The sequence below is a fragment of the Anopheles marshallii genome, chromosome 2 (assembly GCF_943734725.1).
Source record: "Anopheles marshallii chromosome 2, idAnoMarsDA_429_01, whole genome shotgun sequence".
NCBI classification, from domain to species: Eukaryota; Metazoa; Arthropoda; class Insecta; order Diptera; family Culicidae; genus Anopheles; species Anopheles marshallii.
Window position 1 is genome coordinate 67,262,293 of NC_071326.1, and position 19,947 is coordinate 67,282,239.

General features: G+C 43.8%; 3 protein-coding genes across 4 annotated transcripts; 1 reads left to right on the forward strand and 2 right to left on the reverse strand.

The window, feature by feature from the left end:
- Positions 1-5,604: 5,604 nt before the first annotated feature.
- LOC128708117 (uncharacterized) lies at positions 5,605-5,790 on the reverse strand. The gene has a single exon (XM_053803075.1). It carries the CDS (start codon positions 5,788-5,790, stop codon positions 5,605-5,607), a length of 186 nt encoding a protein of 61 aa, XP_053659050.1.
- A 25-nt stretch (positions 5,791-5,815) lies between these two features.
- On the reverse strand, positions 5,816-7,035 carry LOC128709963 (uncharacterized). Its single transcript, XM_053805001.1, has 3 exons — positions 6,890-7,035; positions 6,059-6,186; positions 5,816-5,991 (listed from the first exon to the last, which is right to left on the reverse strand). Exons 1-3 carry the CDS (start codon positions 7,033-7,035, stop codon positions 5,816-5,818), a joined length of 450 nt encoding a protein of 149 aa, XP_053660976.1.
- On the forward strand, positions 6,402-19,714 carry LOC128709962 (protein argonaute-2). Of its 2 annotated transcripts, none has more exons than XM_053804999.1 (12): positions 6,402-6,519; positions 13,717-13,791; positions 15,791-16,400; positions 16,470-16,564; positions 16,627-16,849; positions 16,937-17,182; positions 17,265-17,430; positions 17,753-18,092; positions 18,187-18,353; positions 18,737-19,255; positions 19,340-19,509; positions 19,576-19,714. In XM_053804999.1, exons 1-12 carry the CDS (start codon positions 6,402-6,404, stop codon positions 19,712-19,714), a joined length of 2,868 nt encoding a protein of 955 aa, XP_053660974.1. The 2 variants fall into 2 exon arrangements, with proteins under 2 accessions (XP_053660974.1, XP_053660975.1); XM_053805000.1 differs by lacking the exon at positions 6,402-6,519 and adding an exon at positions 8,619-8,637.
- The last annotated feature ends 233 nt before the right edge of the window (positions 19,715-19,947 follow it).

The following is a 19,947-nucleotide window of genomic DNA, read 5'->3' on the forward strand; positions in this document are numbered from 1 at the left end:
TAGCCGTGCCGCTCCATGCCCCGATACTGTTTTCACCAACATTCGTACAGGTCCGTTGCAGAACGATCCGAACACCGAATGGCCCAACGGGCCCAGACCAGACAGACGAACGCGCGAATGTGCAGACGGATGGGTAGATGTTTCGTATTTGGCCTCGGGCTCTGGCTCTCGTCGTCCCCGAAGTACCACACAATGCGGCAAGCAGCGACGAACAGACGACGAGCTGGGCTCCAAAGGGGGCCAGCCTCCCGGAGAAGAGGCGTACCACACAAACGTCCTCCGCCGGACGCCGGTAGTAACCGCAGCAAACGAGCAGGCATGAAAGAAGCGAGTGAGAGAAAAAAAAGCAAAACCAGTTTACATCCTCCCCAAAATAGAAACAAAAAAGTAAAGAAGCCCGACACTTGGACGTCCTCCCCCGTGCTCTTCGCGGCGAAGGAAAAGAACAGGAATGGAGCTGCACCGAATTAAAAGAACCAACAGCAGAGACAGAGCAATAAAATGGCAATGGCACTGTGTCCCTTGAGTCCTTTGCCGCTTTTACTGTGTAGTTAACTATGTGTTAAATGTTGGAAACAATTCATTTAACTAACTAACCCAATTTTACATGTTAAAAAATCTACAACAGTATGGATGATAAGTTTAAGAAGGAAATAAATTAGCTCAATACTAATTTTCTCATATTTATCATCAAAACTGATAGACAAATTTGTTTACTAAAGTGAACAAAACTTGTTTGGTTCGTTATTTTCTATTCTCAAATCAGTGACAAGATAATATTGGATGCTAATTACTTGGTGTGTTTGATAGCGGCGCCGGTCTTCACACGACAAGACCGGTTCAAAATCCCGTCCGGACTAATCCCCCGGCTGACTAAATGAAGCCGAACAAAACCAATACAGTCTTTTCCCGAGGTAATGCGTGCCAGAGAAATTCGCGTAACTCGAATTCCCTTTATAATATCGTTTATATTTTTTATTCAGTGATCGATATCTACTTGTCATGTTACGAAGCACATTATTAATTGATATTTTTACGATTATTTCGTCAGTTAGAGTAATTTTTTTGCCAAAATTAATGTTTTGTAATTTTGAAATGTAACATATTTTTGAGATAATTTGAAATTTGTTAAATAAATAAAATTATTTCCACGTATAAAATTACACGAACTGTCCAAATTTACTTCCCCACGTACTTTCCCATGTAGTATGTGCACAATTTTATTCAAAAAGCGACCTCTTCCTGTACATGCAGGTCACACTGTTTATGATAAAAATTAATATTGAGCGAATCTGATTCATTTTCAAGAATCTAAATGAATGTCTCTGAACCTCAGTGAATCCCGACGATTTATGATTTCTCATAAAGATTCATAAATCTTCTCATCCTTCAAGGTTTATGCATCCCCAAGAAATCGTGTCCTCATACATTTTCATATTTTAGCCTCTTGAATAAGATTCTGGCCATCATTCTTTGAGGATTGGTCAAGTTTTGAAGACACATGTACTTGGAGTCGACTCGTGATTCAAATGATCTTCCCGGACTCAAGATTCATATGAATGACTTTTCACGTACGAACAGTAATGAACATGATTCTTCTACCATTTTGAATATTTGTGATACTTCCCAGGAAATTCATGGTGGAAATGATGGATAACACTAATGATTTCCAGTCAATATTTTTTTTAGTAATTCTTAAAAATGAGAAAATGAGAATTTAAAAAATAAATAGATATTCGTATGTGAATTAAAGTAAAATAAAGCAAACCATTTCGTCAACCACTGTGGACAGGACGCGCTGTGCATCGGAAATCCACTCACCAAACGATCATGACACAGTTTATTGATGGGCGCAAGAGAAGGGAACCCAAATTTGCCAACTGAAAAACCGATACGTTCCGGAGGCCCGCAACAATGATTGGACTTGGGACAAAAAAAAACAGCACCCTTACGTATTTGTGGCCGCCGCCATACTGTTACGATGGCTGGTCTGTGGCGACAGTTGATGCGTTTAAGGCACTGGGAACTGGGTGACCGTATTGGTGGTGGTGTGCGTAAATGATGTGCGTCTTCGGGATGAACTTACCGTGTGCAATGGTGCTGTGGTCCAGGTGTGGCATGCGTCGTCCCTTTCACCGGATGCTGGACCAGTTGGAATTCCAACTTTGCCAACATTCTCCCTTTGTTATTGGATGTTATTGAACGTTTTTTTTTTAAAAGGACAGAATCATCGTCTATAAAGCAAAGCAGCATGATAAAAGAACACCATCCACCACAGACGTGCGGTTGAAAGAATTGACCATAAGACGCATAAAGCTCTACATTTTCCACTCTAAACACTTTCTTAGCAACACGCGGCTTCATCCGATGAATTATTCAACTGCTTGTCCTTCCTGGATATTAAAGAGCAATTTGCAACTTCCCACACTGTCTCGTACGGTGCAACACACATACCCATGGAGAAAAACACCTACCTCCCACACAACTAGAAAAAAACGGACAATATTTACCTTCCTCCCCCTCCCCCCTCCTCCCCTTGTTACATCCAATGGAAAATGGCAAATGGCGATACGGGTGTCGGTCGCTTTTCCCAAGGGCAATCCTATCACTTTCACCTACTCACCGGTTTTGGTGCGCGTGTCCTGTTGGCGTGGTCGTGGCGAACGTGCGAAAGGACAAGCAGCTGGCGTCCAAGAATGAGTGAGTGTGAGAGACGAATGAATGGTTGTCCGCATTTTCTTCCAAGGATATGCAAGAACCAGGCACTGGACCACGGCATCTGAGTGAATGGGTGGGGGTGGTTTAAAAAGGTTAAAGGATTGCTACATACCAGGGAGAACTTGAACTTGGGCTTGGGATGAAGTAATCGGCCAAAGTTGTGTTTTTTTTTGTAGTGTTTGCACATTCGGTTTGAAAAGACTTTACTGATTAGCTATGTATGATCCTATCGCAATGAAAAGCTATCGGAACGCTGGTAATTTTTGGGGGGAAATAACTAAACATTATGATTGTCAGCTGTTATCGTGAGTTATTCTAAGAGTTCCTTTCCTTTTCTCCAATCATGTCCTGAGGACTTACATATAAACCTTCCAATTCTCCTCTCTCATTTTTAGTAATTGTTGCTGCTTTTTGAAGGTCATGTACAATGGAAGCTTTTCCGACGCAGTAGAAGAAGTAGCAATTTATTTAAATAAAGTATTGTAGCAAGCTGTTAGGAACATTAATTGAGGCCATTTATTGAACATCGCGTTATTCTGGCTCGTAATCTAACACATTACCTATTGCTTCCTTCAACACCTTGTTAGCCTGTTGGGCAGTGTTTTGTCCGTGCTCTCGAATGCCGGCCGGTTAGCGAAAATGGTCGTGTTTGTGATGGGCGGGTTGAATGGTGTAAAATTTATTGCGTTGCAGAAAAATACATCGACAGGGTCGCGTTACAGGCAGAGAGCGCATCGGGCATGACTTCATCGTGCTGTGTTTGCTCCCGGGTTGCAATTCCCGGTCATTGCTCAACACGATTCGATTTCTGTTTCCTGCTGGAGCTAGAAGGAAACCGGAGGCGACTGAGGGTGGGGACGGCGATAGGGGTGCGGCCATGATGAGCCCGAGGGGTGGCAAAACTGCATTCGTGCTCTTTTGGTGCATTCGATTGAGAATGTGCATTCCATTGCTCTCGCGCTCAGTTGCCACTCATAACAGAGGGGGCCGAGCGAAGGTAATGAATGTTTTATGGTAGAAATTTAACATGATGTTGTTACACACTAAGCAAACAATATTATTCACAAAACTAAAGCGTGTTAATTGTATGAAGTTCTATCAATTGATTGACCATTTAATTTTGGTATTTTATGCTGCTCACAAGCATCATCGTGACGTCATGGGGAATGAAAACATCAACTCTCACTATTGCACGGTGAGCCGAAAATGGCCATGAATGAAATTAGGTGTAGTAAGCAATTTTAGGAATTGTACGTATGCATCTTGAAAATTCTCGCCTGTGTGGTGTCCATCATTTCGGGCCTTTCATGCTAATGGGATGCGGTGTACAGTGGCGTCATCTATCGGTGTACTCACATACTTTGTTAGCGCAGGCAAATTTAATTGTAATTCCTCTAATATTGAAGAAACTTTTTCCTAGTGCAGGTTTTTGGAGAAACTCAATGTAATGTAAAATTATCCTATAGTGCCTTCAACAACCACCCCACAATTCACCCTTCTCCATCTACACGTCCATCAAAACAGTAACAAACTCACCCAATCACTGTTTGGTTCTCTCTCACGGCGGCAACACTTTTTCCTCATCTCACGCATCTCAGCTTGTTTGCAGCACTCACATTCGCTCTCTTGCTCACGCTTTTACAGTGTCCCCGCACTGCTGTCCCACTCATTCTCACCCTCGTTCAGCTGGAGCAACACCCAACCCTCTATTGTAATAGTGAGCAAAAGGGGATCGTTTCAAGCGGGGGAGGGGGGAGGATATGGTCTTTTGGTCAAAACAGTTCGGCGCTCTGAGAAGCAAAACGGCACCAAAGCCCCCCACAACAGAGTCGGCGCATGTAAGTGTGTTTGGCTTGACATTGAACTTGAGACGCCATTTCCCAAATACACACTGTTTCTCTGGGTTGTGTTATTGTTATTGCTCCCCAACATACCGGAAAGTGTGCGTGTGTGTGGATGTGTGTGTGTGTGTTTGCCAAAATTTGGTGCTCTAAACCACACAGTGTCCGTGTTTCGATCCCGCAAAACATCACGGCTCGAAACGAACCGTTTGCCAACCGTGAATCAATCGCAGTAGTCGGAAATTTGTTTCCAGCTTGTCGCTCCAGCAGAATGGAACGGGGGGAATTTATGTTTCATGTGAGAAATGTTTTTCTTCCCCAAGTGAGTTTATTTTCCGTAGTGCTGTGAAAGATGCACGGGAGGGAACAAATTCGGATGCGGGGTTAGCGAAAAGGGTCCATTTAATATTTTACACCGTGTGAAAAGTTGCACTGTTTTACGCAGTTTACACCTGTGAAGTGAAAAATTACCCCCCACACACATACACCTGCGTACACTTGTGAACGGAACACGGTGAAAAAAAACCCATCTTTAATCGAGTGGCCTACGATTTGAACCGATTTTCTGCAAAGTATTAACGAACAGGAAAACCATTCGTAAAGGGTCCGAAACCCTTTGTGATGTGCAGATCGGAACATTTGGAAAGTGTGTAACATACATTTGCTGTTGAAATGGCGTACAATCTTCAATCGATATCACCCACTCGGCAAGATGGGAGTGTTGCACCGTTTGTTGCAGGTAATCCTTATCAGGCAGGAAGCGTTTTGGTTTCTTTTTTCTTTGCATATTCCAAACCGTACCCTGTGTTGCGATAAGATAATGTTTGTCTCGGTTCCTTTTCCTTTCAATATTACATTCAAACAAAAAGAAAACATTTCTCAAATACGCTTCACCCCCGAATGCATAATTTGGAGCCTGTTTCATTCTGTTTCTTAACTTTTCCAAAACTTTATCCTGTTAGATTTTACTTACATTTTTTCTTCAGTTAATACATATTTTTTCTTGCGTGGTTGTGCATGTAATTGCAACAGAAAAAATAATCGACTAATCGACCGGCTTCAGCGTGATAAACCGGGACAGCACTAACACGACGGCAATGGTGGCCAGCACGAAGCAGATGGCAAACATGTAGAAACTCTCCTCGGTAAACACGTCCGTAAATGCCGGTATCTGATGGTACCAGTTCTCGATGATGGCCATATGGCCGCCTTTCAGCTTCTTGTGCGACATTTTCTGTCAACGATGGGTTCCCCGTTTATCGACGCTTGCCTGCACCGCCGCCACCGGCCTTTTTCTCCGATTTGGTCTTTACTACGCTGGTTGCTATTTCCTTCGGTGCCAGGGCGCTCACGTGCTTGTTGCAGAGCTTTAGCAACTCTAGCGTGGACAAGTTGGCGCTGCTCAGTTCGATCTTTTTCAGCTTTGCTTCCGCTAAAACAAAAAGGAAGAATTATATGGTTTACAGTACGCAGATTAGTTCCCTTTTGGATGTACTTACCCTGTACCGATGGTATAAGCTGAAAGACAACGGATGGTGGCCTTCGGTCACAGACTACCTCTGTTTTAAGCACGCAGGTTGGGTTTGTTTGTGATATTTTCGGTGCCGAAAGGTGATGCACAAACTCCCTGTTGATGGAACAATACAAAAAAAAAGGTTGAAATGCGCTATTTTCCATCATGTCGCATGCATCGAACGTTCTGGATATTCATGTTTTTTATACGGCGATTCGCCTTTTTGTTCGCAACAATCCCACTTCACTGCTTCTTCCATTTCTGTTTCTCTCACACGTGCTCTATGTATTTTCCTTTCCTTTCAGACGGCGCACGATTGAAGTGAAGCAATGTCCACGGAAAGGGAACTAACTCCCGGATCAACGCAGCAATTGCACCCGCTGTCCTACTCGGATATGGCCACACACATTCAACTGAACGGAGTAATAATGGGCAAATCATTTAATGGTAAGCCAATGCCGTCCCTATAAATACTTTCTCCTGCCTGAGGATGCTACACATCTCCGAGTCCGATCGATCACCGTTCTCCTGATTGGTTTTTCTAGCCCTAACTAACGAGTTATAATTATTACCCGTGCTTAAGATAGTCTTTACACTGGAAAATTACCGATGCACTCTAGAAAACGCACCTAAAACTTCAAGCAAAACCACACGATATGCGGTTCGTAAATGGGGTTCCCAGCTATCGTTCTCAAAATACATCATGGTGCGTTGTTTCATGTTACTCGCGGTGTGACACACGCTTGCGCAGTTGAACAATTTGCAACCATATTTTCCTGGCGCGTTTCGAACATTCGCGGGTGCCGTTGGCTCTTACCTCGTTGGGATGGTATTCTCGTCGAACGGGTCGAAGCTAACCGTGATGCGTTGCACCGCTTTCAGGTTGACCAGTTTGAGCTGTTTTCCGATGGCTGAAACAATGCCACCCGAGCGCCGGAATGCTCCACCGACTTTAATCGACATGTTGCCGGGGATTTTATGTTGATTATGCCGCTAGTTATGTTTTCCCCCAATGCGGGGCTAGTTTCATAACAATTAATTGTGCAAAGGTTGACGTTCCTTTCCTGACAGTGACGTTTCGCCCGAATTGTGGCGAATGTCAGGGCGAAAGTCATGTTCGAAATGTAAATCGGTGATTTGAACACAATCTTCGAAATCCGTTGAATACGATCCGAGTTTGGGTTGAGAAAATTGTTTATGAAAGATTGGAAATAGGATAACTGCACCATTTCCATCGCAGCAAGTGTTCAAATATAGCGTTATTTTGAAAAAGTGTGTGAGATCTAACTTGCTCTTCCAATACGAAATATCAACGATTGCCGATAGTTGCGCAGTTGTAGGAAATAGGTGAACCAACGCAGTCACTGATTGGGAAGAAATACTTTTCTGTAAGATAACATTCAGATTTGTATGGAATGTCATGACAAAAACATGCAAAGTTGACTGCAGGGTAGCGGATTTTTTTATTAAATTGCTTTTGATTCGTTTGAAAGTTCGTTTTCTCGTCATTTATGTTGATTGCAATATTTTTTGCGTGTTTCTTTTGCATTGCTAAAAATAGTAACAACATAATAACTTTATCTTTACCGATACAACAACCTCTAGAGGTTCTGCCGTTTCTGGCGTTATTTGATTGCATGTCCTCGTGGCTGGATAGTTAGTTTTGCGTACGGGGAATTGGTACGGATAGGATTTTGAAATAGATCTTTCATGTGAAGGCCTGCTGCCAAATGCAAATGGCTGCCCCAAAAACAATTGTATGTGAACGAAGTGTGGACACTTTTTTGAAAATTTCATATAAAACGAATTAATGGCAGAAAACGGATTATTCTGGAATCCTGTACAGGTGTTTTTTTTAGTTTGATTTGTGCGAAATAACTGCATCAAGCTGCTGATAATTGGCGCAATGACCTTAAATGTTTGAAAATATTTGAATACGTCCTATCACACATTACAATCCTCTAGAAATATTCCACAAGCAAACGACGGTTTCAAGTGCAGCTCAATGCCGAACCAAAACTGTACATTCGGGGTGCACGTTCGAAATTTCGAACATCATCGGCAATGTTCGGGCCATGCGTTTATACCACGAGCGTCCGGGAGTCGGGTGCTTTAGGGTGTTTGTGCGGAAAGAGAAAAGTTGTGGTGGATGCATCATTCTTTTTCTTCTTCGAGTTTCCCAACGGAACGCGCGCTGTTTGCGGATAGTGAAACAAATTTGTGAAAAATAAACCGTCCCACATCGGTTCGGGGCTGGGTGGAAGTTTGCACAATCGTTGTGCCAAGTGTGGTGTGCGTTTCTTTTCGGGGCATCGCGCACTTGGCCCGTCGAGGGAAAAGTTGTGTGTCGCCTGAGCGTAGGGCGGCCGTGTGCGTGTGTGACTGTGTGTGTGTGTGGAGTCGTGTTCGAAGGGGGGTGCAAAAAAAAAAGGAAAGAAAGACCAGTGTGTGCCGTGGCCCCGTAATTGAGTGAAATAAGGTTGTGTCCCCACGACGTTGCCAGGCAGGCAGAACACGGGCAGTAGTAGAAGCAACGTGCAGCCAAAATGTATCCAGTCGGCCAACGTAAGTAAAATGCGTTCGAGGGTCAAAAGAAAAATGCATTTCAGCAAACGTGCAATCAGATTCATCATCATCTTCCCGAGAAGCAGCAGCAGTAGCAGCAGTAGCAGAATAAGCAAAAGCGGTGTAGTGGTGTTGGTGTAGTAGTGTGGTATTATTAGTGGTGGTGGTGGTGGGCTAATTGTGTGTAGAAGATTCTTTCCATCTCCATTTTTTCAGCTATAGAAAAGTGTGGACAACGGATGTTAGGGCATGAAAAACAAAAAAAAAAGAATCAATTACCGGAAGACATGCAACTTGTGAAACACCGTGATGACGGATAATATGCATGCAACTGTTGGTGAGGAATGGTTTCTTTTGTCACACACTTTCGACGGGATTAGAGTTGGTTTTTTTTTTCATAGTGTAAGTGCGTGTATGTGCGGACTTGTGCTTCCGAACCGTGAAGAAACCGTCTGTTGTGCGCAAGTGGCTGTTTGCGAATGTGTGCGTGCGTGTGCGTGTGTTTTGAACCCATGAGCGTGAATGTGTGTGCGTACGTCTCTTGGGTACTAATCAGAGCAAATGGTACAAGAAAAAAATCACCCCACCGAATGAGGTCGTGGGCATTAGGGAGCAAGAATTTCCGCGTAGAATGGTGGGCTTGCTTTTAAACGGAAATGCATCGCTTTGGCTGCCAAATGTCATCACTTGGTCGTACCACGCGATTGGAATCACCACGAGCTGAAGTGTGGTGTCACCTGCCCGTTGTTTGTGTGTGTGCGTGTTTGTTGTTGAAAGGCATCCGCGGACGTCGAAATGTGTGAAAACCGCTGGAATGGTGGTGTGTGAATGTAGTGGTAGTAGCCATTTGCGTATTACGAGCTGGTGTGTGAGAGCTATGCTACGAATGAAAAGGGAGCGAGTGTGAGAGATAGAGTGCGAGAGAGAACGAGTGAGAGGTTAAAAGACATCGCAAAACATCGAACGTGTGTGCAACGGTACACCAACACACACAGCACACACATACATCACAATTTACGGATACGCACATCGATGATGGCGCCGCTTTGACAAAGCACAACATAGAATGAGTTTTTTTGTGTGTCGCTGCTGCTCTGCTGCTGGGCCGTTTCAATGAAAGCGACGATTTTCCCCTTCCGCATGTACGTTCATGTTTGATTGGATTAGCACAGCCGGTGGAAATGGACGTTTGGAAGGTTTAAAAAGATGGAGATAGTGTTGCTCCCTTGCCCCAATGTGAAATGGGTTGACAAATGTCAACAACCCGGTCTCGTTTTACCGCATAAAACCGCCAAAACGGTGGTGGAATTTATGTTGTTTTTTCAATAGTGTCTGATCAGTATAATTAATGTTATGAAAGACCGTACTGCGCATAATGATGAAATTATGTGGCTTAACTGCAACAGAGCAAATGATGGAACTTTTTGAGACGACTGCATGTTCGATGTACCGTTTCAGGTGATGATGACATCCAGTTAACATATTGACCGCATGTGTGCGAGTTGTTTAATATTACATGGGCAGCCATATGAATATCGTACTGGTAATTAGTGCAATTGTTGGTCTGTTTTAAAGGTAACATTGCCTGGTTTTTCATGCTCAAATTCCAAAAGCCGGTATCAAACGTTAGCCTGGTCGTTCCTTCGTACCGGGTTGATTTATCCATTTAGGGAATAATAAAGTTTATGAATGCCAGCAATGCAGATAAAGTTCAACCAAGGTCGATTTACTCGATCGTCATGATCGATTTCATAAATTTGGAAGTGAAACCAGATCTAAATGATTTTGAAATGGAAAATAAAGTACAAATTATGCAATACTTTAGTTGGTCTGATCTAGCATATTCAGTGATGTATTGAAAGGCGATGAGTTTCCTTGTTTCCTGTGCAACTGTTACCGTCGAAGGACAATCAAAGCTAGAATGTAGCAATCTGTTGTACCATCTTCTATAAGCCAAATCCAGATAACAATTTACAGTGATCTTTCGGTCTTATTGTCCAATGATATAATGGTCGATACTTCTTTCTTTATCGGCAACAACAACTTCAAGATATTTAGACCTGCCATTTCTGGCTTTCTGTGACTTTATTTACCCGTAGCTGGACAGTCAGTCTTGCGTAAGGAGGGATGGTCGGAATGGGATTTTGATCCGGTCCGTTCGTGTGAAGTCCGGCGCCGCTACCATCACGCCACCGGGCCCCGTCAAAGGAGTCGAATCTAGAACTTTACATTAAAATGTACAGTTCCACTGATAAATAGATTTTGGAATGGCAAATGAACCAACCTATAGGTAGTTTTCATGACTAGCGGAGGTATTAAGATGGACGTTGATGCGTCCTCCAAATAATTGAGAGAAACAATGGTTTGCAGATGAATGTTTAGAACGACCTTGTTCTTTCCAATTCCGAGACCATTTGGAGTCGGTTGTATTATATCTGTTTTACTATCCATCAGGGTGAACAAATATTGATTCGCCCATTTACAAACGCAACCGTATGTAACGCATAACATTGCTCCAAAATTGGAAAACACACGATCTCATTTTCTTACATCGTGGGCCCGATGTAGATAGCTCAATCATCAAAAAGTGTAGCAAAAAAAAATCGAAATGAAATAAATACCAACAATTGCTAAATTATCATCTACTGCTCGAGTTCATTCTCGTTCTTGGGCCTTAGGTTCGCCAGGCCCCCCGCTCAAACCTCCCAGACATATGTTTATCAAACAGACACACCCGCAAAAACCATGCATTCGCGACGATTCTAATGCGCGCGCGACAAAGAAACCCCCGTCTAGGAATCACGCACCAAAAAATGTTGTTGCGTTGTAACCTAATTTTGAGGTTGTCTACGTCACCTTCCCGGGTCCAGTCAGTCCCCCTCTCAACCCCCACAAACAAACGTTAAAAAAAAAACCTCCGTCGATCATTTGTTGCCTTGTTGTGGCCCCTTTCGGTTGTTTGGAGACTTGTGCAAAAAAAAAACATGGAAACAGTCAACATTTTCCCCACTTGCGATGATGTTCAGGCGGCGATGTTATTTTGGTCTTTCGGTCTGCTCCGTTATCTCTCACTCCTGCTGATATGCTGCTGAAAGAGAGAAAAAATAATGGTTCTTTGTTTTCATAAATGTTTCGCGTATTTCTAGCGATTTTCTAGCGATTCGTTCTCTCTCTCTCTCTCTCTCTCTTTTTTTTTTCTCTCGCCTTCTCACACACATGACGTATGCTGTCTCTATCGTAGAGTCTCGAAGGATTTTTTGTATGGGGCGTTCGGTACAACATTCGGGTACACACGGTGGAATTTGTGGGTCATCGACATCTGAACGGTTTGCTCTCGCTCGCTGACGTTTTCCTTCTCTCTTGATTAGAAATGTGTTTATGCTGCTGTGGAATGTTGATGCGTTTGCTCTGTTGCAGCAGAAAGCCCAACGTCGAAAAAGGGGAGACTGAGACTAGCGCGCACAATAGCGGTTGCTTTGTTGAAATTCCGTTGGCTTATGAGTGTATGATCATGTGGGTGTGTGTGGCACTTGTTTCCCAGTTTGCGATGCTAAGTCGTGTCGCGAACGTATCGTTTGAGAATAAATCAAATTAAACTCGATTTTAATGTGTGAAGGTCGCCTTTGTTTGGGGTTCCATCGGCTGCTCCACGTGTTTTGATGGAGGATTGGGAAATCCGGAGTTGATGTACGAATCCACTTAGACTACGGTGTTGAAAACCAAAATTCGACCCTAAGAAAATTCCAATGCTTCGCCCAATTTCGATGATACCGGAATCGACTCTGTTGCTTTTGGTGCTATACTGAACATTTATTCAGTAATGACTTCAGTGCATCGGTATCCAAGATGTTAAAAAAATACGGCAAATCTGTTCATTGTCCGGAGCATCAATCGCTTGTCATAGCAATTCAAAGTTCAGCGTTTTTCAGCGTCACACAAATTCGACTCCATCAAAGTAAACATTTTACCCATCACTAGAAGGGGAGCTTGTGAAGCATAATTTTTTCCCCATTCACAGCTTTCTACTGTGCATCCATGCAGACCGTTAACCGTTTATTTTTCTTCATCGTCGGTGCGATTTATGCTTTCGCTGTACGCAGTTAGAAGCATTTATTGATCAATTCTGTGGCTGTACATATGTGTCGTGTGTCTAATCTGTTGTGCTGTGTGGTTGTGGTCTGTGCATGACACTGCAAAAAGAACACTCGTTACTAGGGCCTGAGGGATACCATGAATACTAATCAACAACCAATCAAAAAAAGACACTAGTAAAACATCGCTTATCTCGCGCATCGTCCCAACAAGCTTTATGTTATGCAGATTTAAATGTGGCGCTTCCTCAACTCTTATTCTAACATTCAAATACACACGCATTCGATTCACTGCCTTTTGCATTGTAAATGACTCACGCGATCGATGGGGAAGAGGTGATGGGATGGGCCGAGGGCTTATGGTGCAACGTCAACTGCATCCCAGCAATATCGGTCTGGATGAATAATCAATCGTTTGGCGGTAGACTAGCAAAGCCTCTGACTCACCATTCGAACGCCGTCGTTCACCTTAAACCGACCGTCAAAGAATTGTAGAATAAACGAATTGAAATATTTTTATTGAGAAGCACATAAAACAGCAATACCATAGTAGGCGTAATTGACAAAACAATTTTATGACAATCGTTTTCAGGTACGCGGGAATAATATCAATCGGTGCATCGACTCGGAAAATGTGTAGCATTCTTTAAAACAAAAAATCTATTCTTTTGCGTTACTGTAGAATTATCTCCTCAATTTATAGTTTCCCCAAGTTTTTACTCTACTGTCCTTCAATGTTGTTAGCTTTCCCCGGAGTTTGTATAGCTATACCCCCCTAGCTCTCCGTTCTCCTTCTTGCTGCTATTTTTGTTTTAGATTCCTTGTTTTTTTTTTGTTCCAATTTCCCTTTATTGTATTTTAAGATATGAAACAAAATTTCCCCTACAGTTCCTTTTTTTGTTTTCTATTTTGGTACGGTAAACAACAAATCAAAAAATGTGCAAAGAAAATATCGTTTTTGTTCTTTTTTTCTTCTCTTTATTTTTAGAATCACCATGGACTTCTTCGCCGCCAAGGCCTCCAAGTCCGTCTCAGTCGCAGACCAGCTTCGATACACTCTCACGTAAAATACCTGCTTACTTCTTGTTTCGATACCTTTTCGAATCTATTATTCATAAATTACCATCGAACCGATGTACAATCAGCCGAGAACACATGCATAAAAATGGAAGCGAAAAATCGTAAAGCCTGGCTATCCTGGACCATGAGTTGAGAGTCAAAAAACAGATTGGAATGCGGGATGGAAATCAATTCCAGTGCAGTTCTCGCTGGCGGAAGGCAATTATATGCACGGAGAGTCCGCACGATGAACCTCTAATTTATGAATATTATTATTCGAAAACAAAAAACAAAATTCATGATCAAAATTATTGCCAAATTTCTGCAAAACACCACAATGTGCCTTAAAAACAAAAGCAGTTCGAAACCACCTTACAACCGGAAACACACAATAAGAATGTTGGTGCTGAAATCTCGATTTGTTTAGTCTTGAAGAATTCGAAGCAGGATGTTTTGCTCACCGATATCGTTTTTTTTTGTGTTAGTCCTTTTTTATGTTTTCCGCTGTGTCATTTTTATCGTCGTGACGATTGCAGTTCTGCTTACGTTTTTCTTCGTCTTATGAATGAGAGCACAAGCGTTAGAAACGGTGATTTAAATGGTATCGCATTAAGCATTGGATTGGGTTGTTTTGGTTGTTTTTTATATTTATCAAAATGATCATAATCACGATCAGAAAAACTGTTTAAAGCGCAAATTTTATTTCACCGAATACATATTTAACATAAATGACAGTTATGTGTATGCATAATGTGATATGTTCAGTGCGAGGAGTGTCTTGTGTTTTATTTTATGCATTTATTCATGTTGCTCTCTTTTACATTTAAATCAACGTCATGTTATATCGCGCAACCGTGAATGTTTCTAATGATTCATGTCATCGTGTAAATATTTATTCTAACTTCAATGTACTATCTGTTCGTAACTAACTGCTTTAATAGATAATTAAAACTCATTCAATTAACGTGCTAGTGCTAAGATCAATACCACAACAAAATGTTTTTTTTCTAAATGCAAATTCCACTCGTTTGTATATATTAATGTTCATTTAATCAAGAATAAAATCCAGCTATCACGCATAACACGACGAAAACGGAAAGCATAAACAATCGTTGCGATATACCTGCACAGACGTGTCTCATCTGTATCTTCCCTCCCCCACACGTTGAATTTTATGTTCTAACAGCGATATTTGCAAGTTATTGTTTTATTTTCTCCACGAAACATCGTTCCAGTTTGGAGGTTGTTTTTTCTAGAAACTAAAAATGCAAACATAAGGCATAAGCCGAATAAAAAATTGGATACAAAAATTGAATCGATTAAACATAACACCTCTTATAGTAACTGGACGTGAGAAGTGGACAGGATCATTATCAGATTATTGTTGCTATGTGATGCCAGTTTGTTTTTGATCTATATTATCTCTGTGTAAATAGTTTCAGGTTGATTGATATAATGCAAAAGATTAGGTTTAGAGAAGAATTTTACAGAGGAAGCTTGTGTTGCTTCAGAAACAGGGAGGCAAACATTGCATCATGCCCTGGTCAACAAGGGCGCTTCGTGCCTGCACAGGCAGCTCACTGTTAGGGCGAACGGAAGGATCACTTTTGTCTATTTTCTCTACAGATTCTGTGTCATAAAGAATACACACCGCGTCATGTCTCACATTTGCTGTAGTTGTTTTACGCGTTCACACCATGTTAATGCCGTTTTTCTTCTTTGTTTTTCCTTCTTTTCATTGCCTCATCGACCGGTGTCTTAAATACCAAAAAAAAAAAAAAAACACACACACAATCAACAAATATTTCATTCGCTATACGTGCCAAACTGTTTGATTTTTAACGAACTTGCGCTAATTTAACTTTCTTTTGATAACGTAAATAATAAATTATGCCATCTCACGGTTGATCATTTGTTGATTGTATGGACCCGCATTATAATACCCACAAAAATCGCCCTATTTTACCCATACTGCCGGATTACGAACCGTTGATCGTGTACAGCACCGCCAGCAGGCGCGACGGTCAACCCGACAACGGTGGCGACGACGACCGGAACGCAAGGTGCCCAGGCACTCGGTGTCGTACCGGCCACACCACCGGCCCCACCAGACCTACCGGTGTTCACATGTCCGCGCCGGCCAAATTTGGGCCGCGAAGGCCGACCGATTGTGCTGCGGGCGAACCACTTCCAGATCACGATGCCCCGGGGCTATGTGCATCACTACGACATCAACATCCAGCCCGACAAGTGTCCACGGAAGGTGAACCGCGAAATCATCGAAACGATGGTGCACGCGTACAGCAAAATGTTCGGCGCACTCAAGCCGGTGTTCGACGGGCGTAACAATCTGTACACGCGCGATCTGCTACCGATCGGTAACGATCGCGTCGAGCTAGAGGTGACGTTGCCCGGCGAGGGCAAGGATCGTGTGTTCCGCGTCACAATCAAGTGGGTGGCACAGGTGTCTCTGTTCAATCTGGAGGAAGCGCTCGAGGGTCGCACACGGCAGATACCGTACGACGCTATACTGGCGCTGGATGTGGTAATGCGCCATCTGCCGAGCATGACGTACACACCGGTCGGAAGAAGTTTCTTCAGCTCTCCGGATGGGTACGTATGGAAAGTTAGAAGGTTAAAGAGAATCGAACTTAATCTAATAATTCCATTCTTGTTTTGCAGATACTATCACCCACTGGGTGGAGGCCGTGAGGTATGGTTTGGTTTCCACCAGAGCGTCAGGCCATCGCAGTGGAAGATGATGCTAAACATTGACGGTAAGATGGATGGATTTGACCACAAACGAACAATGGTTTTAATGCATATCGTCATATTACAGTGTCGGCTACCGCCTTCTACAAAGCGCAACCGGTGATCGAGTTCATGTGCGAAGTGTTGGACATCAGAGACATCAACGAGCAGCGCAAACCGTTGACCGACTCGCAGCGCGTCAAGTTCACGAAGGAAATCAAGGGGCTCAAGATCGAAATTACCCACTGTGGTACGATGCGACGAAAGTATCGCGTCTGCAATGTGACTCGACGACCCGCACAAATGCAATCGTAAGTTTGTCTACAGTGATGGCCAATGTCTTCTCACTCGTTAATGACATGTATGCGCGCGCTTTTTTTTTTGTTGCATTCCAAAAGGTTCCCGTTGCAGCTAGAGAACGGCCAAACGGTAGAGTGTACGGTGGCGAAATACTTCCTCGACAAGTATAAGATGAAGCTGCGCTATCCGCATCTGCCCTGTCTGCAGGTGGGCCAGGAGCACAAACACACTTACCTCCCGCTGGAGGTATGCAACATTGTGGCCGGTCAGCGTTGCATCAAGAAGCTGACGGATATGCAAACGTCTACCATGATCAAGGCAACTGCCCGTTCGGCTCCGGATCGGTAAGGGGCAGTTAGCTGTTATTGTTGGATAGATAACGGCAGGGTCATAAGCTTTCCTTGTGTGCTTTTCGTCAACTTACAGAGAGCGAGAAATCAATAATCTGGTGCGACGGGCCGATTTCAACAACGACGCGTACGTGCAGGAGTTTGGTTTGACCATCTCGAACAACATGATGGAGGTGCGAGGACGTGTGCTTCCGCCACCGAAGCTACAGTACGGTGGTCGTGTTTCCAGCATGAGCGGACAAGTAAGTTATCCGAGTAGTGCGACATTCAGAGCTCATGAGGACACGTGTTTCGTGTCGTCGTGTTGAAGGGTGGTTTGTTATTTCGATTGTGAATCTTTCTGTTGTAAATGCTTTCGATTGTAAAGATTCCATTCAAATCCCCAACGAAGAATTGTGTGGAGAAAGGGGTGGCCTAACGTGTAGTTCATTTACAATAAGACCGCAGTCGTGGTAAGAAATCGCCCAAACATAAACACACACACCCAACACACTGAGTGCCTCGGCAGCGGCCATCGGCCATAACCCTCCCCTCGTAATAGGCATATTAAAATAAGTGAAAAAGTTACTCTCCGGTCCACAGAATAAGGTGAGCTTAGCATTACCAAACCAAGGGGTTTGGGATATGCGAGGCAAACAATTTTTCACTGGCGTCGAGATTCGCGTATGGGCTATCGCCTGTTTCGCACCGCAGCGCACCGTGCGGGAGGATGCACTACGGAACTTCACCCAGCAGTTGCAGAAGATTTCCAACGATGCTGGTATGCCGATCATTGGTCAGCCATGCTTCTGCAAGTACGCCACTGGACCGGATCAGGTGGAGCCGATGTTCAGATATCTGAAGAGCACCTTCAGTCACCTGCAGCTCGTCGTCGTGGTGCTGCCCGGCAAAACACCCGTTTATGGTATGTTTGCGATCAACCAGGATACACATATTGGTTCATGATTGGCTAACGCGTTCTTTGTGTGTGTGTGTGCGTGGGTGCTTTTCATTCACAGCGGAAGTGAAGCGAGTTGGTGACACGGTTCTCGGTATGGCGACACAATGTGTTCAGGCTAAAAATGTCAACAAGACGTCACCACAGACACTGTCCAATCTCTGCTTGAAGATCAACGTGAAGCTGGGCGGTATCAACTCGATCCTGGTGCCATCGATCAGACCAAAGGTGTGTGAATGAGGGCTGAAGAATAAAATAATACGCTTTATTATTGTTTGTCCCCACGATCATTTTGAACATGTGTGCATAACATTGATTTGCAAGATTCAATTATTCAATTTTAGATTTTATTCAGTTAACATGCTATTCAATCTTTCCTGGCTGTGACCACAGTCCCACTGCGTGTGTTGAGTTTTTTGTGCCGTTTGTTCATCTCGGTTTTACGTCATTCTTCTTATTTGGCGTCACACAATAGCTTTCAAAGGTGTAGGCCTGTCATTTCCGGCTTTCTTTGACTTCATATACCCGTAGTGGGATAATCGTCTGCGTACGGGGGTGTCAATATAATTTTATATAAATAATGATTATTCGATATCAATTGCCAATTTAAGGTATTCGACGAGCCTGTCATTTTCCTTGGCGCCGATGTAACACATCCACCGGCCGGTGATAACAAAAAACCCTCGATAGCAGCAGTGGTCGGTTCGATGGATGCGCATCCGTCGCGGTACGCGGCCACCGTTCGTGTACAGCAGCACCGTCAGGAAATTATTCAGGAGTTGAGTAGTATGGTGCGGGAGCTGCTAATTATGTTCTACAAATCGACCGGTGGTTTCAAGCCACACCGCATTATACTGTACCGGGACGGTGTATCGGAGGGCCAGTTCCCGCACGTGCTTCAGCACGAGCTGACCGCGATTCGTGAGGCGTGCATAAAGCTGGAGGCAGATTACAAGCCAGGCATCACGTTCATCGTGGTTCAGAAACGTCACCACACGAGGCTATTCTGTGCGGACAAGAAGGAGCAAAGTGGTAAATCGGGCAACATTCCAGCCGGTACGACCGTCGATGTAGGCATTACTCATCCGACCGAGTTCGACTTTTACCTGTGCAGTCACCAGGGCATTCAGGTCTGCATCACACGGATATGGCAGTGTTGTGTTCATATGCGATGTTAACTGTGTGTGTGTGTTTTTTTTTTCGTATTCTTGTAGGGCACGAGTCGTCCGTCCCATTACCACGTACTCTGGGATGACAATCACTTCGAGTCGGACGAGCTGCAGTGCCTAACGTATCAACTGTGTCACACATACGTGCGGTGTACTCGATCCGTGTCCATTCCAGCTCCTGCCTACTACGCACATCTGGTGGCATTTAGGGCGAGGTAAGTAAATAGTTTCGTGGTGAAGATTGCAAGCAAAGCTCAACATTGTTTGGTTATCGCTTTTAGGTACCACTTGGTTGAGAAGGAGCACGATTCTGGCGAAGGATCGCATCAGAGCGGCTGCTCCGAGGACAGAACGCCTGGTGCGATGGCACGTGCCATTACCGTACACGCCGACACCAAAAAGGTTATGTACTTTGCTTAAATTGCCGCAACAGCTCACACAAGACGACCAGACCGTGTCTGAGAAGGCGTGAAAGAGTGGAAAAACAAATCAAAACACAAATCGAACAACATTCTAGCTTCCCCCCAATTGTGTGCACCCTTACCACCGTTCCTGCTGCGGTGAGGGCAGGTGCTGACGGAAGGAATAGCATCAGCAGTAGCAATAACAATAGCAGCAGGAGCAGCACCAGGATGTGCAGATGGTCAATCCAA

Coding starts and splice junctions, on each gene's coding strand:
- LOC128708117 (XM_053803075.1), bottom strand. CDS start 5,790: ATGTCGCACAAGAAGCTGAAAGGCGGCCATATGGCCATCATCGAGAAC.
- LOC128709962 (XM_053804999.1), top strand. CDS start 6,402: ATGTCCACGGAAAGGGAACTAACTCCCGGATCAACGCAGCAATTGCAC. Junction 16,565..16,626: donor GATGATGCTAAACATTGACG/GTAAGATGGATG, acceptor GTCATATTACAG/TGTCGGCTACCGCCTTCTAC. Junction 19,256..19,339: donor GCAGTCACCAGGGCATTCAG/GTCTGCATCACA, acceptor GTATTCTTGTAG/GGCACGAGTCGTCCGTCCCA.
- LOC128709963 (XM_053805001.1), bottom strand. CDS start 7,035: ATGTCGATTAAAGTCGGTGGAGCATTCCGGCGCTCGGGTGGCATTGTT. Junction 6,187..6,889: donor GAGAATACCATCCCAACGAG/GTAAGAGCCAAC, acceptor TTCCATCAACAG/GGAGTTTGTGCATCACCTTT. Junction 5,992..6,058: donor GCTTATACCATCGGTACAGG/GTAAGTACATCC, acceptor TTTTTGTTTTAG/CGGAAGCAAAGCTGAAAAAG.